This window comes from Entamoeba dispar, genomic scaffold (assembly GCF_000209125.1).
Source record: "Entamoeba dispar SAW760 scf_1105229460757 genomic scaffold, whole genome shotgun sequence".
Taxonomy (NCBI): domain Eukaryota; phylum Evosea; order Mastigamoebida; family Endamoebidae; genus Entamoeba; species Entamoeba dispar.
In genome coordinates, this window is record NW_001854352.1 from 11,991 (window position 1) to 31,651 (window position 19,661).

Here is a 19,661-nt window from a genome sequence, read left to right on the forward strand (position 1 = left end):
TGATGATAGTATTAGTGATATTCATTCTGATGATGAAGGAATCAAAAAAATAAAAAGATATAAAAAAAGGATTTATAAAAAGAAAAAGAAATCTTTATGTAAAAGAATTATTCAATTCCCTAGTTGGTTCTTTAAACAATTTTTTAGAACAGATCCTAATGGAGCAAGTATGTTCTTAGATAGTAGAATTACAATTGTAATAAGAGTAGTTATTCCATTAATTATATTCCTTAATATTGCATTATTTGTAACATCCAATACAGGTACTGGAGCAACAGTTAATGCTTATATAATATTTGGAAGTAGTAACACAATAACTATGCCTGTACAAGATTTCGGTTTAATGAATTCTGTAAAAGATATGTGGACTGCTGGTGTTTATCCTTTATCTATATTAATTATGGTTTTTTCAGGTATTTGGCCGTATACTAAATTAGTTATGTTATTAATTGCATGGATGATTCCTTCTAGTATAATTAAACCAAGTGCTAGAGGTGTAATACTTAATATATTAGATGCCCTTGGAAAATGGTCATTTTTGGATTCTTATGTTATGATCTTAATGATTATGGCATTCTATTTTGATGTTCCATTACCAATTCGACATCCAAATTCTGTTAGTGATCCAATGACTATTAAATTATACGTTGATCCTGAATATGGTTTTGTTACATTATTACTTGGTACATTAATATCTTTATTATTGTCACACGTTATGGTTGGAATTCACAATAATATATTAAGTAATCCAACAGATAACATTGGAGAAAAAGCAACAATAAAAAAACCATTATTATGTTTTACAAGATTTTTCGTAGTAAAATTAATGATGATTTTATTGTTAGGTATTTCTAGTGGATTAGTCATTGCTGGTATGTTCCTTCAGTCGTTTTCATTTGATTTCTTAGGATTAGCAGGGTGGGCACTTGATTTATTAGGATATTCACAACACAGAGACTTTTCTGTAATGGATCTTGGTATTGATCTGCCATCAGCATGCAGAGAGCCAAATAGTTTTGCAGTTAGATTTACACAAGTAACATACTTTATAACAATTGTTGCTATTCCATTCCTTCATCATATTATGTTGTTAATATTATGGACTGTCCCTATCACAAGAAAAATACAAAATATTATCTTTCAATTTTGTGAAATTTTATATGCTTGGTCATGTATTGATGTTTTTATAATTTCAGTTATTGCTGCAGTTGTTGAACTTTCACAGTTTGCTTCATTTATGGTAGAACCTTATTGCAGTGCTATTTTACCTTCAATAAATAAAAGTTTAGATGATATTATCGCATTATTCTTTGGAAATGAAAAATACATTACAGATCATGAAACCTGTTTTGAAGTTAAAGCTACATTGGATAATGGATGTTGGTGCTTATTTGCTGGAGTAATTGTATATACTGTTACCACAATTACTATTATGAAGATTTCAAAAAGGGCATTATCAAAACGACTTCCCACAGACCAAGAAAAACAAGAATATTGGGCTGAGCAAAGTACAAAAACTCCTGATACTTGGCCATTGTTATTTAATTCTAACTAAATTGATTTACTTTCATTCTTAATTGTTGGTTTGGTATTGATTCCTATTTTCGAGTGAAAAAAAATTAAACCAAATGAATAAATTAATTCGTTGGTTTAATATTTTCATATTCCAATAAAATATCTAATGCATCTTTCTCTCTCTTGTTTTTGCAAAGTAATTTAGATAATAACATAAATACTAACATTAACACACATAATATTGGCATAACAAATGGTGCATACTTGTAGATGTATTTCACGTATCTTAATTGTGTAATTGCTTCTCCCATAAATGAATGGAATGAACTTCCTGTAAGGAAATTAGAAAATGTTTCTGAACTAAATTGGTTTACTCCAAATGCAATAAGAACTAATAGAATTCCATTGAAACAAAAAGCATTCATATATGTATTAGATACTTCAAATGGATAAAATACAAATCCTAATGCAAATCTAAATCCTACATATACAACAGCTTTAAATGAACACAACAACAAATATCCTGCAAAAATTCCATAAATAATTGCTCCAAAGAATGCTATTGGACCTGTCATCCATTGCATAATCCAATCTACAAATGGGAAAATTTTTAAAATTGTCCAAAGGACTAATTGAACCATCCAAAGAAGTGTAAGAAGTGTTGCAATAACTCCTAATATAATAGCAACATATCCCCATAAAAATCCTTTTAAATTTCTTCTTTTATTTAATACTTTAAGTCCTCGATCAAGAATATATACTTCTTCTCTAAATTGTGAATATCTTTTTCGATACTTTCTTCCTGTTAATTGTTTAATTTCTTTTCCTTCATCAATCATTGCTAATGCACGTTCTCCAATAAGTTTATTATATTCTTTGATTTGTGCAGATTTAAGTGGTTCAGGTCTATTAATGAAATCAAAAATTAAATCAATTGGTAATACTGCAAATCCAAGACCTCCAAAGAATAATACTAATATATATCCTATTGTACTAATTCCTGATATAATAAAAAGAACTGGTGATATTCTAAAACTAATTGTAGATTCTTCATCATCATTTTCTGGCTTAACATTTTCTGCTTTTATCTTGTCAAGATTAAATGTTGTTAAATCAAGATCACCAGATTGATAATTAACAGGTACTTCTGCTACACCAAAAATAATGTAAAATATTACACAAAATACAGCTGCTACAACAAGGAAGATCAATGCAAAAATAAAGGAATATACTATTTTTTTAATATATGATGTATCTTCTTCTTGGTTATACCAACACAACCCAAATGGTAATATAATTGCTGCAAATGCAATCATTCCATAATAAACTATATACCAGAAAATTTGCATTGGTATTATCGGTTCAGGTGGTCCAGCATTAAGTACATCTAATGGAATTAAGAATACACTCATTTCTAAAAACTCAAATGCAATAATTACAATAATTCTCCATATCCAACTCACTCCTTTCTCTTCAGGATTTTGGAAATATACCATCATATAAATATTACATATAAGAAGTAAAATTGGTATTGCACATAATAAAATGATAACGATGATGTTAATCATTTGTTACTATTTATTTTATTTTTTTTCTTTTTTTTTATTTTTTCCTTTTTTATTTTTAGATTATTTTATAAAATAGTATTTTTATTAAAAGAAATTAAACTCATATTTAGTTTCTCTCAATATTCTAAATAAATCTTATTAAAAAAAAACAAAAAAAAAATATATCACAAAAAATAATAAAATGTTAAAAAAAAAATAAACAATTACATAATGATTAATAATGTTATAGAAGTAAACACCTTTTCTTCTTTTCTTCTGTTTCATTTAATTTGTATTGTGGATGATGAAGTTCACGATCTTCTTTAATCATTCTAACAACACTTTTAAACATTTCCGTAATATTTTGATTTGTTTTAGCACTAACTTCATAAAATAACATATGCCATTCTTTTGCTAATGCTGCCGCATTTTCTGTAGTAACAACACGATATTCTTCAAGGTCAAGTTTATTTCCACATAAACAGGCATTGATTCTTTCTTCTTGAGTTTTACTAAGTAAAACACGTAATGAATCTTTGTAAGTACTTACATCAAAGAATGACTGTTGTTCAATAATAGAATATACAATTATAAATCCATCTCCTAATTTAACGTATTGATCTCTTAAACTATTATACTCTTCTTGTCCAGCTATTAAAATGAATATCATATTATATCTTTGCTAAGAAAAGAACTTTATATTAAAGAAATGTTTGATTAAAAGTGTTAAACAAACCAGTATCCAGTATTTCTAATACACAAACTGTTCCATCTATATCTAACGATGTTTTAAAAGTATCTTCAATTGTTGGTTCATATAATGATTTAAAAATACCTGAAACCATTTGTGTAGAAATGGACGTTTTACCTACTGCACCTTTACCTAACATAACAACTCTATATCCATTATTACCAATCATCTTTTCAGCGTGAAATATCAGTTCCAAGTTCTTTATATGAAAAAAATTAATTTTTAAATTAGGATTTTTCTTTTCCTTGTATCGTTCTTTTAAGTCTCCCTTTTTGTTTTCAACTTAATTTTTCTTTTCAAAATTATTAATAATTTAGCTTTTTACTCTTTCATAATGTTAAAACACACTTTTTTGAATGTGTGCCTTTTATTTCTTTCATTCATTTTTGTGTTAATTTTACTAACCCCAATCTAAACTAACCAAACAATTATAGAAAGAAATACTTTTTAATAAGAAGTTATTTTTTTCATAATAAAATATTATTTCAAATAAAATTAAGAACCAACTTAATAAAAAAAGTGTATTTGATTGTTTTTCTTTTATCAATGAATATCCTACAATCTAAGAAACACCAATTTCTTTTAGAATTATTATTAAAACCCAATACAAAGAAAAAGAAGATTAAGATAAGTTATTCTTTAGAAGAAATAATGTTTGAAATAGTTTTTTACTGTTAATTAAATATTAAGTTATAGAGAAATTTGTCAAGAAGTCACAAGTATTTTTTTAAAAGAATCAAATATTCTTCAATTAACAAGTCCAATTATTATTGTAGGAGATATTCATGGAAATTTTAATGACTTAATAAAAATATTTGACAGTTGTGGTTATCCACCGACAGTTAAATATTTATTTCTTGGAGATTATATTGACCGAGGAAAGAATAGTGTTGAAGTTCTTATATTATTATTTGTTCTTAAAATTAATTACCCAAATTCAATTTATTTACTTCGTGGAAATCATGAAGATGAACAAATTTGTATTTGTTATGGATTCTTTGAAGAATGTAAAAAATTTACAACAAAACAAAAATTTATTTTTAATACATTTACTAAAACATTTGACTATCTTCCAATAGCAGCAATTATTGAAAATAAAGCTTTTTGTATTCACGGTGGACTTTCTCCTCAATTAAATTCTCTTGATATAATTATTAATTTACAACGACCAATGAAAATACAACCAAATAGTCTTATTAATGACTTGTTATGGTCAGACCCATTTATTACTGAGTGTAATGGATGGGATACAAATCCAAGGGGAAGAGGATATTTATATGGTAAAGATAAAGTAGAAGAATTTCTAAATAAATATAATTACGACATTATTATAAGAGGGCATCAAATATTTGAAAAAGGGTATAAGTATTTATTTAATAACCATTTATTATCTTTATTTTCTTGTTCAAATCCATTTAATATTTCAAATAATTCATTTGCTATTCTTTTATTTGACTCTAAACTAAACAAAAGTATTAAAAAATTTAAAATTGAATAAAGTTTTGTTTATTCTTTCTTTTAGATATATTTTAGTTGAATAGAAGTATTTAATTATCATTAATTACAAGGATGTTGGATATAAAACTTCAAATACTAACCATGGCATTCCTATTGATATTATTAATGATATCAACATCAATGGTGTTCCAAAAGTAACAAAATCACTCACAGTATATCCTCCTTCTATCATTACCATCATATTTGTTTGATATCCAATTGGAAGAACAAATACTTCACTTGCAGCGAGCATCATAGTGTACATTGAACTCTTTAATCCAATTATTTTTCCTCGTTCTGCTCCATATGGATCTTTTCCCCAATAAGCAGACCATACTACAGGAAACATAACAGCAACTACAGCCGTATTACTAAGTGGTTGTGTTAATAATAAAGTAGGAATATATAACGCTGCTAACATTCCTAATTTACCAAAGGGATTAAATAAACGAGTTAAGGTTAGTGCAAGTAATGAACCAGCATTTGTTTTTACCATTGCAGTAGATAGTCCAAATGATGCACCAAGAATACAATATAAAGGAATGTCAATTGCTTTAAATACTTCTTCAATTGTTAATACTTTTGTACCAAGCAATAATAACACACTCATTAAAGCGTACTCAATTAAATTACCTAATTCAAATACATCCATAAAAATTGGAAATGCAAGTGCAATTATTGCAATAATTACTTTTTGAATATCTAAAGGACGAGGAATAAAAATGTTAATTGGTTTAGCAATTAAAAATGGTTGTGGAAATTCTTTTGATTGTAATATTTCTTTTTTAACTACAACAATAAACTTTCTTTTTTCATTAATTTCATTTATTGGTTCAATACCACTAAAAGCAAGAACTCCATACCAGTCTTTTCTTTTTAATTCAGTCTCTCCTTTTTTAATACAAACTTCATAAACACTAAAATCATAATTTTCAATAATATTTCTTGTTTGTAAATTTTCAATAATAATTCCTCGTTGTTTTAATATATCACTAATTCCTTTTAAAGGGATTTCATACGTTAACACATCATTTTCTTCAATAATAACGTCTGTAGTTAATTCTACACCATCCAAATAATTCTCTGCAAAATTAATTTCACTTGTTGATGTATCTGTGTTTTCAGTATTTAATTGTTCTTCATTTTTTGATTCAGGAATAGTACTAACTGATTTTTTATCACTAAAACTCCATAACTCTTGATACATATCTTTCTTTTTAACACCAATAACTCTACCATTTGGAGGAGAATGTAATGGAGATTTTTGTAAATCTGTACCAATATAAGGACAACTTTTAGTAATAACTACATCAATTCTAAATAACTCATCTTCACTTTTATCACTTAAATCTGAATCACATTTCCTTTTCTTTAATAATGAAGTACAAAAAGAACAATAAAAATATCCAGCAATAGCCAATGGAAATGCAACAATTCCAATTTCAAATAATGGCATTTCAAAATGTAAATTTAAGTTAAATAAAGAATTTGTTTTTTCTATTTGTTGGTACACTAAACCTCTTCCAACCATATTGGTTGATGTTCCAAGAATAGAATTCATTCCCCCTAAAATTGCACAAAATGAAACTGACATTAACAACCTATTTGCTGAATGCCCTGAAGTCTTTGCCCAATTTTGAATTAATGGAATTGACATTGCAACAACAGGTGTATTATTTAAAAATAATGATAATATCATTACAAATGGAAGAAATCTTAAAGCACTAGGAAAAACATATTCTTGTCTTGTTGTAGGTAATAAATAATAAATAATTCTATCTAATATTTGAACCTTATTAATTCCAGCAGAAAGTATTAGTGCAACCATAACTGTTAATGTAGAAGAATCAGAAAATCCAATAAATGCTTCATCTAAATTAATAACACCAAAAGCCATTAAAATAGTAACAGTCATAAAAACAACAATACCAGGATTGATAAAATCAGCAATTAAAATAGTAAGCATGACATCAAAAATCATTAAAAATAAGTATGTTGTATTATGTAATTGAGTTTCATAATGAGTATACCAATCAAGGAAATATAAATAATGTAAAAGAATAGTAAAAATAATAAAAAATGATAAAGTTCCTTTATATGGTTCTAAGTGTTTTAATGATTTTCTGATGTCCATTACTGATCTTTAATCTTCAAATATTAAGTTTTTTTATTTTTATTTTTTTCTTTCATAATGAATAGACAATATCTTAAATAATACTATTAATGAATATTTTCACATTTCATTGTCCGTAAGATAACATAACTTAAAAGAAAGAAAAACAAGAGAACAAATTCATTTACTTAAGCTTTAGTGGTTCTCTTTAAGGCAATTTTTAAATGTCTCATTCTTCCAGTTCCTTGAGTTCTTCTTCTAAGGGCTTTATATCCCCAAGCATATTGTCTCATTTTAGCATCTGGATACCCACATGAAGCACATCTTTGTTTTTGTAAATGCCATGATCTTTTTCCGCATCTTTTGCAAAGAATGTGAGTTTTATTGTGTCTAGTACCTCTGCAGCTAGTTCCCTTAGTCATGCCTTTGGCAATAAAGTTCAGTTCAGGGTTTTACTCTTTCTTTTATAAACTATAATTATATTGTTCTCATATTATCTTTTTATTATATCAATTGTTCATCTTATTTTCTTTTGAAAGGATAATACCATAATATCCTGATTTTATAGGCAAAAAGAATCGAATGATATTTGTATGAAGAAAAAGAAAGAAAAACAAAAAAGGAATTAATAAAATAATTTTTAGGGTTTAAAGAAACTATAGAATAGAGCATCTATGTCAAAGTGTAGACTCCACGTTAATGCTGTTTTCATGGGATTCCAACGTGCCCAAAGAAATCAATATCCAAATGTTGCTCTTCTTCAAATTAGTGGAGTAAATACAAAAGAAGATACTCCATTCTATATTGGAAAACGTGTTGCTTATGTTTACAAAGTTAATGTAAAGAAAGGAAGTAATAAACCAGCTATTCGTGCTATTTTTGGTAAAATCGTTGCACCACATGGAAATCATGGAGTTGTTAAAGCTAGATTCTTACATAATCTTCCACCAAAAGCAATGGGACAAAACCTTAAAGTTTTCCTTTATCCATCTAACATCTAATTGTGGTGATTATTTGATGTTGTACTTCATGTTGATTTGTTTTATTCTTTGTATTAATTGTATCTTCTTTATTTTCTCAAATAAAATATATAAAACATATTTTATATTATCATATAAAAAGTAGTTTTGTGTTATTTTATAAGGATAAAAATCTAACTTTTATTTTTTTTTGAGTAATTAAATTTGTTTTACTTAACTACTTCGATAAAACCCGATAAATGAGGTTAACTCAATGAAACCCATTATAAAGAGAAAAGGAGAAAAACGAGAACTGATTAACTTGAAATTTACAAAAATGGGAGCAATTCTTTCGTTATTCCAAGGAGGAGAAAAAGGGGAAAAGATTATTATTGATTTTGAGAATGTTGTCCCTTCACCAGAAGAACAAGAATTATATTCTTCAGTAGAACAATGTCTTCAAAAATCATCTAAAATTCTTCAAGAAATTAGTGAGTATAAAGGCTGTGAGGATCTTATAAGAAAAGCTATCTCACAAGTTTCACCTGAAAATGAAGAAGAATGTTGGAAAGCTTTAATTCCAAGAGTAGATATATTATATGAATTTTATGAATTTTCTAATCAACTAAGTTTGTGTTAATAAGTTGAATAGTTAATAATAAAATACTTATTAATTATAGAGGATAGATTCATTGAAATTATTCGTGTATTATCACAAGCAGAAGCTAAATTAAGTTTAGTCAATTATCAAGCATTATCTAAACAACTTGGATTAGTACTTGATTTTGTATTACAATTCGATAATAAGAAATTAGGAAATTCTTCCATTCAAAACGATTTTTCATATTATCGTAGAACATTAAATAGAATGAAAGGAGTTAAAAAGGATAGTGATATTAAAATTAGAGATGAAACTGCTAACAAAATGTCTATGTTCTTTGCATATTCTTCTCCAATGATGAAAGTACTTACTGAAGCAGTCAATGAATTTACAAAAGGTGTTAACGAAGAAATAAAAGACAATATTTCTGGTTTACTTTGTACGTTGGCTAATACTTGTAATGATATGGTATATTTTGGCACTTTCTCTAAAGTAGAAACTAATTTGTTTTGTCTTCGTGTAATGACCGGATCAATTATTCTCAATGATATCATTTCTCCTTTAGGTTCTTTCCATAAGAAAACACCAATCAGAATTAAAGAATGTATCATGCAATTGAAAAATTATAACCAAGAAGATCCTCTCATTTGTGAGACTACAAAATCCTTATTAGATACGTTAAGATTTACTTCTAAACATATCCAAGATCCAGAGACTCCTGGCTATATTAAGGCTCTGTTAATTTAAAAGATAATAACTGTAAGGACCATTTTATTAACTCTTTTCTTTATTATTTATTCTTCTTCTTTTTCAATTGAAATTTTTTTAATTTTTCATTTTGTAAAGACAAGTGAATCTCAATAAAATAAAAAGAAAAAATAAATAAGAAAAGTTTTAAATTTATAACTCTGAAATTTCTTTTTTAAATATCAAGGTAATTTAAGTGACTAAATAATATAGTTAGTAGAACTTAAAATACTATTAATAGTAGTGAGTACAAAAAAATCAACAATAAAAAACAAGTTTTAGTAGTTAAAGAACTAGAAATTTCAGATAACATCTAAAATGTCTGGAGGATATTACTCTCCTTTTGCTCCAAATGCACAACAAACTGCTAAACCAGCTTCTGGTAATAAACCTATGGGATCTGAAACAATGAACATTAGATTAACTGTTGTTAATGGAAAACAATTAAAGGCTAAAGACTTATTTACTTCTGATCCTTATGTTATTGTCTCTGTTGGTGTTGAACAAAGAAAAACAAAGACAATTATGAAGAACTTAAATCCAACTTGGGGAGACTCTTTTGAATTTTATAATGTCTCTCCTGGTACTATGGCTACTTTTACAGTTATGGACTATGATAAACATGGAAAAGATGATCCAATGGGAAATGCTTCGTTGGTTATTCAAAAACTCCAACCAGGACAAATGGCTACCAATGAACTCCCACTCTCAACTAAAGGTTCAATTTGTGTTCAATACACTATCCTCCCAAGTCCTTCATCTGCTAAACAAAATGCTAGTGCCTATCCACCACAACAAGGCTATGGACAACCAGGTGCTTACCCACCACAACAAGGTTATCCACCACAAGGAGGATACCCACAACCAGGATATCCACCTCAACAACCAGGTGCTTATCCTGGCTACCCACCACAACAAGGAGGATATCCACAACCAGGATATCCACCTCAACAAGGCTATGGACAACCAGGTGCTTACCCACCACAAGGAGGATACCCACAACCAGGATATCCACCTCAACAACCAGGTGCTTATCCTGGCTACCCACCACAACAAGGAGGATATCCACCCCAACAACCAGGTGCCTATCCTGGTTATCCACCTCAACAACCAGGCGCTTATCCTGGTTATCCACAAGGAGTTCCACAAAAGAAGTAAAGAAAAGGGCATAATTAAAGCATTATGAAGAAAAAATTTATGATTATTTTAAAAAAAAAATATAAAAAAATAAAAATAGAGTTGATTAAAGCTCTTTTTTATTATTAACTTTTTCTTCCATTCCATGAACGATTTCATCGTAACTTTTCCATTCCTCAATATTTTTTAGAGCACTCTCTATTTTACCTAATGGTTTGATAGGATTATTACATAAGTCTATTGTTTTAGCTTTTGATTTAACCTTTTGGTTGCACCATGACTCACACCAAAGCCATTCCTGAGGAAGTGAAAAGATAGGAACATATTTTTGAACATAGTTTGGTAAATCTTGGTCAAGATTAGCAAGGTTATTAGGGTCAAGAGTCAAGTCGTTATATACTGTTCTATACTGTTCTCCAACATTATTCGTTCTAAATACCTTTAAATCAGCAATGAACAATGCAGAAATATGATAAGGACGACTTTGGAGGGCATATCGCCATGAGTCATGATACCAAAATCTATAACTTACAGTTTCTTTGTTTAACCATTCTCCATCACAGAATGGAGTCATAGCAATTGCGTTATTTTGAATATCAAAGTTCCATAATTCTTTAGCATCAGCACGTGTAACCTGATCAGAGTCCATAAAAATGATTTTATCAACACTTTGAGGGAACATCATATCTAAAAACAGTATTTTATTTGCCCAAATAATACGGGTTTTAGATACTTGTTTAAACATGAAATATGGCCAGTGGAATCTACAATATTCAATAGTAACACCTAATGCTTTACCATATTCTTTTAATGTAATTCTTCCTTCTGGAGATAAGAAGTCTTCAATCAACCAAAATTTTAGAGGAGATTTAGTATTCTTTTTAACTGAATAGATTAAAATTTTTACTGTTCTTTCATAATCTTTACCACCTGCAATAGTAAATATTTCAATTGGAGATTCTTCTTTTTTATTTCTTCCAAATAAATTATTAATGAACGAGTTACTGTTGGATGGTTTATTTTTATTTAGTTCATTCATTTTATTCTTTTCTTCAAGCGAGAGTGGAATTGGTTGGAATGATAATTCATGAATAGTAAATCTAAAGTTTAATACCTCTAGTGGTTGGTTAAGGGTAATAAATTTATAGTACATACTTGGATTTGAATAAGTAGAATAAATACCAGGAGGAACTAATGTTTGGAAATAACCTCCTTTACTTAATACACCTTGATTAATAAAACCATTATCACCAGTAACATTAATAGTATTATAACGATATTCATTTCCAATATAAACTTTAGATTGTGAAGTAGTTTCAATAACTAAATTAGTTAAAGAATATTCAATCATAATGGTATCATTATTTTTAAAATTATCAATATCAACAGTTGTATTAGTTAATAAAGTATCAATATTTTGTGCTGTAATAATTTTTAATTGAAACACAATATTTTTTGGTAAACTTTGAATAATTAAATCCTGATCTTTTCTTTGATTATTATTAAATGTTGGTTTAAATGGAATATTTGAATAATAATATTCACAAGGAAAATCACCACCTTTTCCTAAAGTTTTAATAAGAATCATTTCAATATTAATTTGATTTGGATATAACTCTTCAAGTATTTGAAGCATTTTACCAACTTTTTGTGCTTCTCTCATAATAGGATCAATAATTAATTTAATGTTATACTTAACTGAATTAATATCATTTGCTATTTGTCTAACTGTTAATGGTGATTTATTAATGTCATCTACTCTTTTAGTTGTTAATGAGTCAAGTAAAATTAAATGCATTGCAATACCAAGTTTATTAATTCCAATATCTTTTTTTAATTTTTCACTTAAATGTTTAATACCATAAAGTACGATTTTTATTTGTTCTTCTAAATATTCATTTCCTTTAATTTTAACACTATCAAAAATAATATTTGCATTGTCACATATTTCTTTTTTATTTCCTTCTTTTAATATTTTTATAATTTCTTTAAATTCTTTTGTTTTAAATTTATTTTCAATAATTTGGTTTTCAGTTATATTTTTCATTCCACCAATAATTTTCCATTTTTCTTTAGAATGAAGTTCATATAATTTTTCAATGATTTGATTCATTTTAAGTTCATCACCATCTCCACAAAGAGTGATAACATGATTAATATCTTCTGTTTTAGAGATATTAAAAGGTTCTTTCCAGTTAGCGATTGAACTTTGATTAATAATCATAAGATCAGTGTCAATATATTTAATCCATTGTAATTTATTTTGTAATTGACTATAAATATTTCCATCATGAAGTTGTTTTGTTCTAATTAACTCTTGTAAAATAGGAATATCACCTGAGTAAATTTTAGAGAATTCACTAAATATTTTTTCATGGTCAATGAAGATTCCATTAAGATAAAAAGCGTTAGATTTAAAGCCATGATTGTTCATATAATTAATAGTACTTATTATTTTAGTATTATTTAAATAATTATTAATATTATATTCAAATGTATTTACTCTTGATCTATAAAACTTTTCAAAGAAATTAGTTATTTGACTAACACTATTAATTTGTAATTCATCAACTTTTTCAATAAATTTCATTAACCCATCATTTCCCCATTTATTATTAATATCAATAATGCTACTTAACAAAATTTGACCAATTTCATTTGTTGGGATATTAATTGGAATAATTCCAAATTGTAAAGGAGCTAAATATCTGAACATAAAAGTTTGAATAACTTTTAAAGAATATAATGTTTGATCTAAGTTATTAAAATCAAGAGTAGCAATAAAAGTATAAAGGTCCTGAGAAGTAAATCTAAATAGTTGATAAGGATTATATTGGAAGAATGATTCTAATTGTTTTGGGAATCTTTCGTATAAATAGGAATCAAATGAATTTATTTTTATAATATGTTCTGATGGAATAAGAAATCTAATAGTTTCTTTATTTTCTCTTGAATGTAAACTTGAAATAAATAAATTGGTTGGTAATTCATAATTTTTTAATTCATTTATTTTATTATCTTCTTTTTGTAAAATATCAATAAAATCATAAATTGATTGTTGTTGTAAATTAAAAGATATTCCATTTATTAACATTATTTGTTTAGTTACTTCTCTTATATTTTCTGACATTATTTTTAATCTTTCATTTTTTCTTTTTAATAAACTAATTATAGATAATGGAAATTCTTGTGTTATATTAATTAATTTCTTACTAATTAATTTTTCATTATCATTTAATAAATAATCCATCATTCCAATTCTAAGGTCTTCGTTATTCCAATCTTTTAAATAAATATAATCTTCTTTTTCTTTTATTATACCAAATTCTCTTTTAAAATTTCTGTGCATTATTTCAATATCATAGCCTGTAAGATTCATTGTATCTAATGGTGTTATAATTCCATCTTTTATTCCTTCAGATAATGATGGTTTAAGAAAAAGTGCCATTGAACTTATAACTTTTTCTTTCATTAATTGTTTTAATAAATTAAATTTTTCTTTTATATTTTCTTGTGGAATAATAAGAATTCCTGTAGCATTAGTTTGTTTTGTTAAATATAATAAATACCGTTCATATTCAAATCTTCCTTCTTCTTCTTTTCCACTTAAACTACATTTATTTCCTCTAATAATTCCATTACAACTGATATTTACTGAATTAGATGCTACAACGAATGGTGATTGACTTCTTAGTGACAATGCTAATTCAATTAGTTTTCTATTATTCTCTGGAAGTAATTCAATAAATGTATCATAAGCTTTCTCTCCTCTTAAATTAAATACATTTTTCTCCACAACTCCTTCAAAAAATGGAAGAAGTAATTCATTATTATATTCGTTTAAATATGATAATGTTTCATACAATAATGGTGTGTCTTTCCAATTGCTTTTAAGATTAACTTGGATTGTGCCTAATGCAGTAGTACATAAAATAAGAACAAGTATTTTCATGAAGTAATTGAATTTTATAAGTTCTTTTAATAACAAAAAAAATAAAATAAATAGTAAAGTTATAATAAATAAATAGTAAGAATTTTGTTTACTCAAAACGAAAATAAAAAAGAAAAAGAATTACCTTTTTTGTTAAATTAGTAATATTCAACTAATTGATTTAATTTAGTATACGTTGAAAATGCTAAATAAATATGTCTAAACCATATAAATTGTGATGGATATAGTTTCATAGAAGATGTTGCATATTCATTTGAATCAAGAACAGTAAAGAGACTGTGTTCATCATCTTTTTCAAAGAAGGTACAAATACAATCAATAGTATGTGAATATTTTCTTATTATATTCTTCGATTTTAATGTATAAATAGAAACATGTGGACAAAAAGTATGAATCATTGGTAATGTTGCATTGATATTTATATGATTTGGATGTCCACTAATTCCTTTTTTATCAAAAGTAATAATTGTTTGTATATTTTCTTTTTGAATTATTTCACTAACATCTTTAGCCATTTCCATTATGTCCCACTGATATTCAAAACCATCAGGGTATTTTGTTGGATCACAAATTGTAATATTTTCACATTTATGAAACTTAGCAACATTTTCAAATTCTTTCTTTCTGATAGGATTTGAAGAAAATAAAAACATCCCAAAGGGTATGAAATTTTGTTTTAAATACTCTATTGTTGGTGTAAAAAACATAGCATCGTCATCTGCATGCGCAAATAAAAATAATACTGGATCTCGTATTTTTAATTGCTTTTTAACTGCTCTATGGCACCAACTCTCTATTAAAATAATAATAGCAACTATAATAACACAAATAATAATTGATGTACTAGACATCTGTGATTGTTTTGTATCTAAAAAAAGATAAGCTACCTTTTTGTTCTTCAAAAATAAAAGAATTATGAAAAAATAAGTTTTATAATTTAAAAAATAAAAAAAATAAAACTAAAAAATCTTAATGAACTATTCAATTACAATCCCGAAAATGCAGGACGAAATAATTAATAATTTAATGCAAAATGAATGGAACGAATATGGCATAATAAATGAATGTGTCAGAGGATTTGGAGGGTTGAAGAATCCTAACAGAATTAAAATCTATCAACATATCCTTCATGCGGAAAAAATTCAAGACCCAGCTAAAGAAAGTAAGTCACATTACCAAATAACCTTAGACGTTAAACGTACATATGGTAGATTACTAAATGAAGAAGATAGTTTAAGACAAAAAGAAAGGTTATTAAAAATATTAGATGGAATATTTGTACTACATCCAGAGTTTAAATACTATCAAGGATTTCATGATATAGTTAGTTATTTACTCTTTACTAGTGAAGACGATGAACTAATATTAGGTGTTAGTGAAAGACTTGCAACATTAAGATTTAGACAATCATTATTTGATTTTAACGAAGCATTAAGTGGTGGAAAAAAAGCATTAGAAATTGTTAGTTCTATTGATCCAGATTTGAGTAATACATTAGAAGAAGCAGGGTGTGATGCAATGTTTGCATTTCCTTGGTACATAACATGGTTTTTACATTCAGTTGAAGATATAGAAGTTGGACTTCGTTTATTAGATTTTTTTATTTGTACTTCTGATCAGGACCTTATTAATTTCATTAGTTCTATGATTATTTCAAGTAGAGAAGCAATTTTTGCACTTCCTGAAATAGAATACAGTGCCATCCATATTTATTTTACTGGTGCTCCAAGTAGATTTACTGTAAATGATGTCCAACGTCTTATTAATATGTCAATGTATTTAAGATCTAGTAAATGTTCATTGTCATATTTTTTAACAGTATCATCTAATCCATATGAATTGACTATAGACCCAAATTCTTTATTGTATATAAGAATTCTAATAGTCATTATGTTACTATGTCATATCCTTATGTTTTATTTCTCAAAAGATTAATAATCAATTTCTTTATTCTTCTTCACTTAAACCAAATAAAAAAAGTCAAAAAAAAAATGAATAGAAGTTCTTTTATCTTCTTCTTGTAATAGTAACTTTTCTTACTGGTTTTCTTGTTTTAGTATTTCTTCGTTGAATTATTCTCTTTTTGGTCTGTTGTTTCTTAATAGCTGCTTTTCTTTTTTCCATACGTCTTATAGCAGCTGCTTTCTTTTGAGTATTACGTTTAATGGCGAGAGCTTTTCTTGTAGCATTTCGTTTAATTTGTTTTGCTTTTTGAGCATTTTTCCTTTTAGCTTGTTGATATTTAACTTTTGTCTTTTTCTCTAATTGCTTCAATTGTTTTTTTGATTTCTTGCGTAATTGATTTAATCTTTTATTACTGCCTCTCTTTATTTTATCCATTTTTTTATTTTGTTTCTTTATCATTTTCTTAGTTTTTTTCTTATTTAACACTTCTTTGTTTGCCTTTCTCTTTATAACTTTTTTAACTTTCTTCTTACTCTTCTTAATATCATTCTTAATACCTTTCTTTGTTTTCTTAATACTCTTATTAATATCCCTTTCGATCTTACTAAACATTCCGCTTTTCTTTTTATGTTTTGGTTTCAATTTATCCCATATTTTTTTGTCTTTTCTACCTTTATTTGAATTCTTTAATTCTTTTTTATATTCTTTAAGAAGCTTTTTTTGTTTAGCAACTCTTCTTGCAAATTGAGCATCAGTCTCTCCCACTTTTTTCACAAGCTTTTTAACCTTACCACTTTTGTCTAATAACTTTCCCTTTAACTCTGCTAATGGGTGTTTAGATTTTTTATAGTTATTCCATTTTAACATTTTTTCTTTCTTCTTTTCTTTTTCATATCGTTGTAACAATCTTTGTTGTTGTCTCTTTCTTCTGAGGAAACTCTTTTTACTTTCTCCAGGTCGTTGAGTAATTTCTTTTAATTTTCCATTCTCATCAAATAACTTTGTTTCCATTCTCTTAATTTTTCGTTTTTCTTTTCTAACCTTCTTAAGATAATCCCTTCTTTTTTCCATTTTCTCTAACCTCTCAACTTTTCTTTGTTGTCTTTCTTTTCTTTTCAAGAAATGTGCCATAGTCTCTCCTGGTCGTCTTTTTATCTCTTTTAACTTTCCATTTTTATCATATAACTGTCGTTTTAATTTTCTAATTCTTTTTGACAACCTTTTCTCTTCTTTTGTTTTGCGTGGTTTGGAGGTATTATTTGAACCAGTTGAACTACTAGTGCTTGAACCACTTGATGGTATATTTGAACCTGTTGAACCACTTGATGGTATATTTGAACCTGTTGAACCACTTGATGGTATGTTTGTTGAACCACTTGATGGTATGTTTGTTGAACCACTTGATGGTATGTTTGTTGAACCACTTGATGGTATGCTTGAACCACTTGATGGTGTGTTTGAACCACTTGATGGTGTGTTTGAACCACTTGATGGTGTGTTTGAACCACTTGATGGTATATCATCATTTGAGCCACCTGATGGTAATGGTGTGCTATCTGTAGATGGAGTATTAGGAGTTGAATCACTTGACGGTGTATTTTCATCAGTAGTAGAATCTCCACTTGGTGTGTTTCCATCGTTGCTTGGGGTTGATGGTGGGTTTTCGTCGTTTGTTGATGGATTTGATGGGACAGGATTTGAGTCACTTGAAGGTGAATTTCCATCAGCACTTCCATCAGCTGGTGTATCAGGTTCAGGGGCTGGACTTACAGGAGTGGCACCAGCAGGTTTATAATCGAGATCAACAAGGACACCACACATATTAGTAGTTCCTTCAAATTGTTTCATTGCGATAGTGAAACCACCAAATTTATATTTTCCACTATTGTAATCATCGAAGTTAGCTTTATGGTCGTAATGACTAAACCACAATGGTAATTTAGAAGCTTCTTTAGAGACATAACTAGAACCTAACACTTGTCCCCAAACACCCCATCCAGAATAAATACCATGATTAATACCTGCAGCACGAGCAGCTGATAACAAATCTTCTAAGAATTGACGGTTTGTGGCAACGTTACTACTCCATGAATCCTTTTCAACGTCGAACCATAAAGTATTCCATTTAATTCCATTTGTATTAGCCTGGGTAATAAATGAATTGACTTGAGAAGCTGCACTTCCACATTTAACACATGGGTAAAAATAAACGTCAATATCTGAAATGCCAGCAGCAATAGCACTCTTATATGAATTAACTGCTTCTGAATCAAATGAACCAATAGACCTCCATCCTCTAATGATTCTATTTATTGTTAGAATATGATATTTGGTTGTCCCCTCTAAAAAAATTAGCATTAACAAACACAAAATCACCATAGCCTTTATTTTTTAAACACGTGAAAGTTTCTGGTTTCATATGATAAGCACAATCTATTCCTTGTGCAGCAAGAGAATAAACAATAAACAAAAATAGTACTAACATATTGTACATGGACTTATAATATAACTTTTTAAGTTATTAGGAACTGCTTATTCCCTAAAAATAAAATCAATTTTGGTTCATTCTTTGAATTTGGAAAAGTCGAAGCATTATTAAAAATCTTTTTCCTTTCAGGTTTATTTTTTATTTATTCTGATTGTTCTTTTAGTTATTTCAATAAATTTTATATTTTTATCAAAAGTTATAGGAAATATATATTTTCAATTTTACTGTTATTTTTTATTTCTTTTATTAAGAAATTCTTTAGATGCTAAAGCATTACAGGAAACACCACAAAAATTATAATAAAATCAATAACAAAAGATGGAGAAGTCCATATCATCCATGAAATATAATGATAGAACAATGAGTGAAAACACGTATTATCTGTATGGACAGAAATACATTAATCTTCACATTAATCATTACCATAATAATAACTATCACCATAACAA

General features: G+C 27.3%; 12 protein-coding genes across 12 annotated transcripts in view, besides 21 other annotated features; 6 read left to right on the top strand and 6 right to left on the bottom strand.

Annotated features, from left to right (window-relative positions):
* The window catches only part of EDI_238820 (uncharacterized protein), a gene marked incomplete at both ends in the record, with an annotated part of 3,219 nt that extends 1,664 nt beyond the window's left edge, over positions 1 to 1,555 (top strand). Inside the window, one exon of the mRNA XM_001733341.1 lies at positions 1 to 1,555. This exon is cut by the window's left edge and continues 1,664 nt beyond it. Within this exon, the coding sequence (XP_001733393.1) occupies positions 1 to 1,555 (1,555 nt within the window).
* An 82-nt stretch (positions 1,556 to 1,637) lies between these two features.
* On the bottom strand, positions 1,638 to 3,083 carry EDI_238930 (uncharacterized protein; the record flags this gene model as incomplete). Its single annotated transcript, XM_001737650.1, has 1 exon — positions 1,638 to 3,083. One exon carries the CDS (start codon positions 3,081 to 3,083, stop codon positions 1,638 to 1,640), a length of 1,446 nt encoding a protein of 481 aa, XP_001737702.1.
* A 9-nt stretch (positions 3,084 to 3,092) lies between these two features.
* Positions 3,093 to 3,140: a microsatellite.
* Positions 3,141 to 3,142: 2 nt separating this feature from the next.
* Positions 3,143 to 3,182: a sequence feature (AT_rich).
* A 41-nt stretch (positions 3,183 to 3,223) lies between these two features.
* Positions 3,224 to 3,286: a microsatellite.
* Positions 3,287 to 3,306: 20 nt separating this feature from the next.
* On the bottom strand, positions 3,307 to 3,982 carry EDI_238940 (uncharacterized protein; the record flags this gene model as incomplete). The annotated part of the gene is made up of 2 exons (XM_001737651.1): positions 3,307 to 3,713; positions 3,799 to 3,982. 2 exons carry the CDS (start codon positions 3,980 to 3,982, stop codon positions 3,307 to 3,309), a joined length of 591 nt encoding a protein of 196 aa, XP_001737703.1.
* Positions 3,983 to 4,013: 31 nt separating this feature from the next.
* Positions 4,014 to 4,043: a sequence feature (AT_rich).
* A 228-nt stretch (positions 4,044 to 4,271) lies between these two features.
* Positions 4,272 to 4,312: a sequence feature (AT_rich).
* A 47-nt stretch (positions 4,313 to 4,359) lies between these two features.
* EDI_238950 (serine/threonine protein phosphatase PP1, putative) lies at positions 4,360 to 5,311 on the top strand (the record flags this gene model as incomplete). Its single annotated transcript, XM_001737652.1, has 2 exons — positions 4,360 to 4,466; positions 4,510 to 5,311. 2 exons carry the CDS (start codon positions 4,360 to 4,362, stop codon positions 5,309 to 5,311), a joined length of 909 nt encoding a protein of 302 aa, XP_001737704.1.
* Positions 5,312 to 5,374: 63 nt separating this feature from the next.
* EDI_238960 (sodium/sulfate transporter, putative) lies at positions 5,375 to 7,444 on the bottom strand (the record flags this gene model as incomplete). Its single annotated transcript, XM_001737653.1, has 1 exon — positions 5,375 to 7,444. One exon carries the CDS (start codon positions 7,442 to 7,444, stop codon positions 5,375 to 5,377), a length of 2,070 nt encoding a protein of 689 aa, XP_001737705.1.
* Positions 7,350 to 7,391: a sequence feature (AT_rich).
* An 18-nt stretch (positions 7,445 to 7,462) lies between the features above and the next one.
* Positions 7,463 to 7,493: a sequence feature (AT_rich).
* Positions 7,494 to 8,097: 604 nt separating this feature from the next.
* On the top strand, positions 8,098 to 8,424 carry EDI_238970 (60S ribosomal protein L35A-3, putative; the record flags this gene model as incomplete). Its single annotated transcript, XM_001737654.1, has 1 exon — positions 8,098 to 8,424. The coding sequence occupies one exon, from the start codon at positions 8,098 to 8,100 to the stop codon at positions 8,422 to 8,424; it is 327 nt and encodes a 108-aa protein (XP_001737706.1).
* Positions 8,425 to 8,502: 78 nt separating this feature from the next.
* Positions 8,503 to 8,544: a sequence feature (AT_rich).
* A 175-nt stretch (positions 8,545 to 8,719) lies between these two features.
* Positions 8,720 to 9,730, top strand: EDI_238980 (uncharacterized protein; the record flags this gene model as incomplete). The annotated part of the gene is made up of 2 exons (XM_001737655.1): positions 8,720 to 9,011; positions 9,063 to 9,730. 2 exons carry the CDS (start codon positions 8,720 to 8,722, stop codon positions 9,728 to 9,730), a joined length of 960 nt encoding a protein of 319 aa, XP_001737707.1.
* Positions 9,731 to 9,842: 112 nt separating this feature from the next.
* Positions 9,843 to 9,889: a sequence feature (AT_rich).
* Positions 9,890 to 10,048: 159 nt separating this feature from the next.
* On the top strand, positions 10,049 to 10,888 carry EDI_238990 (uncharacterized protein; the record flags this gene model as incomplete). The annotated part of the gene is made up of 1 exon (XM_001737656.1): positions 10,049 to 10,888. One exon carries the CDS (start codon positions 10,049 to 10,051, stop codon positions 10,886 to 10,888), a length of 840 nt encoding a protein of 279 aa, XP_001737708.1.
* A 30-nt stretch (positions 10,889 to 10,918) lies between these two features.
* Positions 10,919 to 10,966: a sequence feature (AT_rich).
* Positions 10,967 to 10,973: 7 nt separating this feature from the next.
* On the bottom strand, positions 10,974 to 14,819 carry EDI_239000 (UDP-glucose glycoprotein:glucosyltransferase, putative; the record flags this gene model as incomplete). Its single annotated transcript, XM_001737657.1, has 1 exon — positions 10,974 to 14,819. The coding sequence occupies one exon, from the start codon at positions 14,817 to 14,819 to the stop codon at positions 10,974 to 10,976; it is 3,846 nt and encodes a 1,281-aa protein (XP_001737709.1).
* Positions 12,834 to 12,892: a sequence feature (AT_rich).
* Positions 13,300 to 13,357: a sequence feature (AT_rich).
* Positions 13,857 to 13,885: a sequence feature (AT_rich).
* Positions 14,060 to 14,113: a sequence feature (AT_rich).
* Positions 14,338 to 14,377: a sequence feature (AT_rich).
* Positions 14,820 to 14,843: 24 nt separating the features above from the next.
* Positions 14,844 to 14,894: a sequence feature (AT_rich).
* Positions 14,895 to 14,956: 62 nt separating this feature from the next.
* On the bottom strand, positions 14,957 to 15,670 carry EDI_239010 (N-acetylglucosaminyl-phosphatidylinositol de-N-acetylase, putative; the record flags this gene model as incomplete). Its single annotated transcript, XM_001737658.1, has 1 exon — positions 14,957 to 15,670. One exon carries the CDS (start codon positions 15,668 to 15,670, stop codon positions 14,957 to 14,959), a length of 714 nt encoding a protein of 237 aa, XP_001737710.1.
* Positions 15,671 to 15,719: 49 nt separating this feature from the next.
* Positions 15,720 to 15,787: a sequence feature (AT_rich).
* Positions 15,788 to 15,791: 4 nt separating this feature from the next.
* EDI_239020 (uncharacterized protein) lies at positions 15,792 to 16,754 on the top strand (the record flags this gene model as incomplete). The annotated part of the gene is made up of 1 exon (XM_001737659.1): positions 15,792 to 16,754. The coding sequence occupies one exon, from the start codon at positions 15,792 to 15,794 to the stop codon at positions 16,752 to 16,754; it is 963 nt and encodes a 320-aa protein (XP_001737711.1).
* Positions 16,755 to 16,826: 72 nt separating this feature from the next.
* On the bottom strand, positions 16,827 to 19,218 carry EDI_239030 (cylicin-1, putative; the record flags this gene model as incomplete). The annotated part of the gene is made up of 2 exons (XM_001737660.1): positions 16,827 to 19,029; positions 19,091 to 19,218. The coding sequence occupies 2 exons, from the start codon at positions 19,216 to 19,218 to the stop codon at positions 16,827 to 16,829; spliced, it is 2,331 nt and encodes a 776-aa protein (XP_001737712.1).
* Positions 17,059 to 17,234: a microsatellite.
* Positions 17,130 to 17,297: a microsatellite.
* A 164-nt stretch (positions 19,219 to 19,382) lies between the features above and the next one.
* Positions 19,383 to 19,462: a sequence feature (AT_rich).
* Positions 19,463 to 19,472: 10 nt separating this feature from the next.
* Positions 19,473 to 19,661: part of a repeat region that runs on past the window's edge.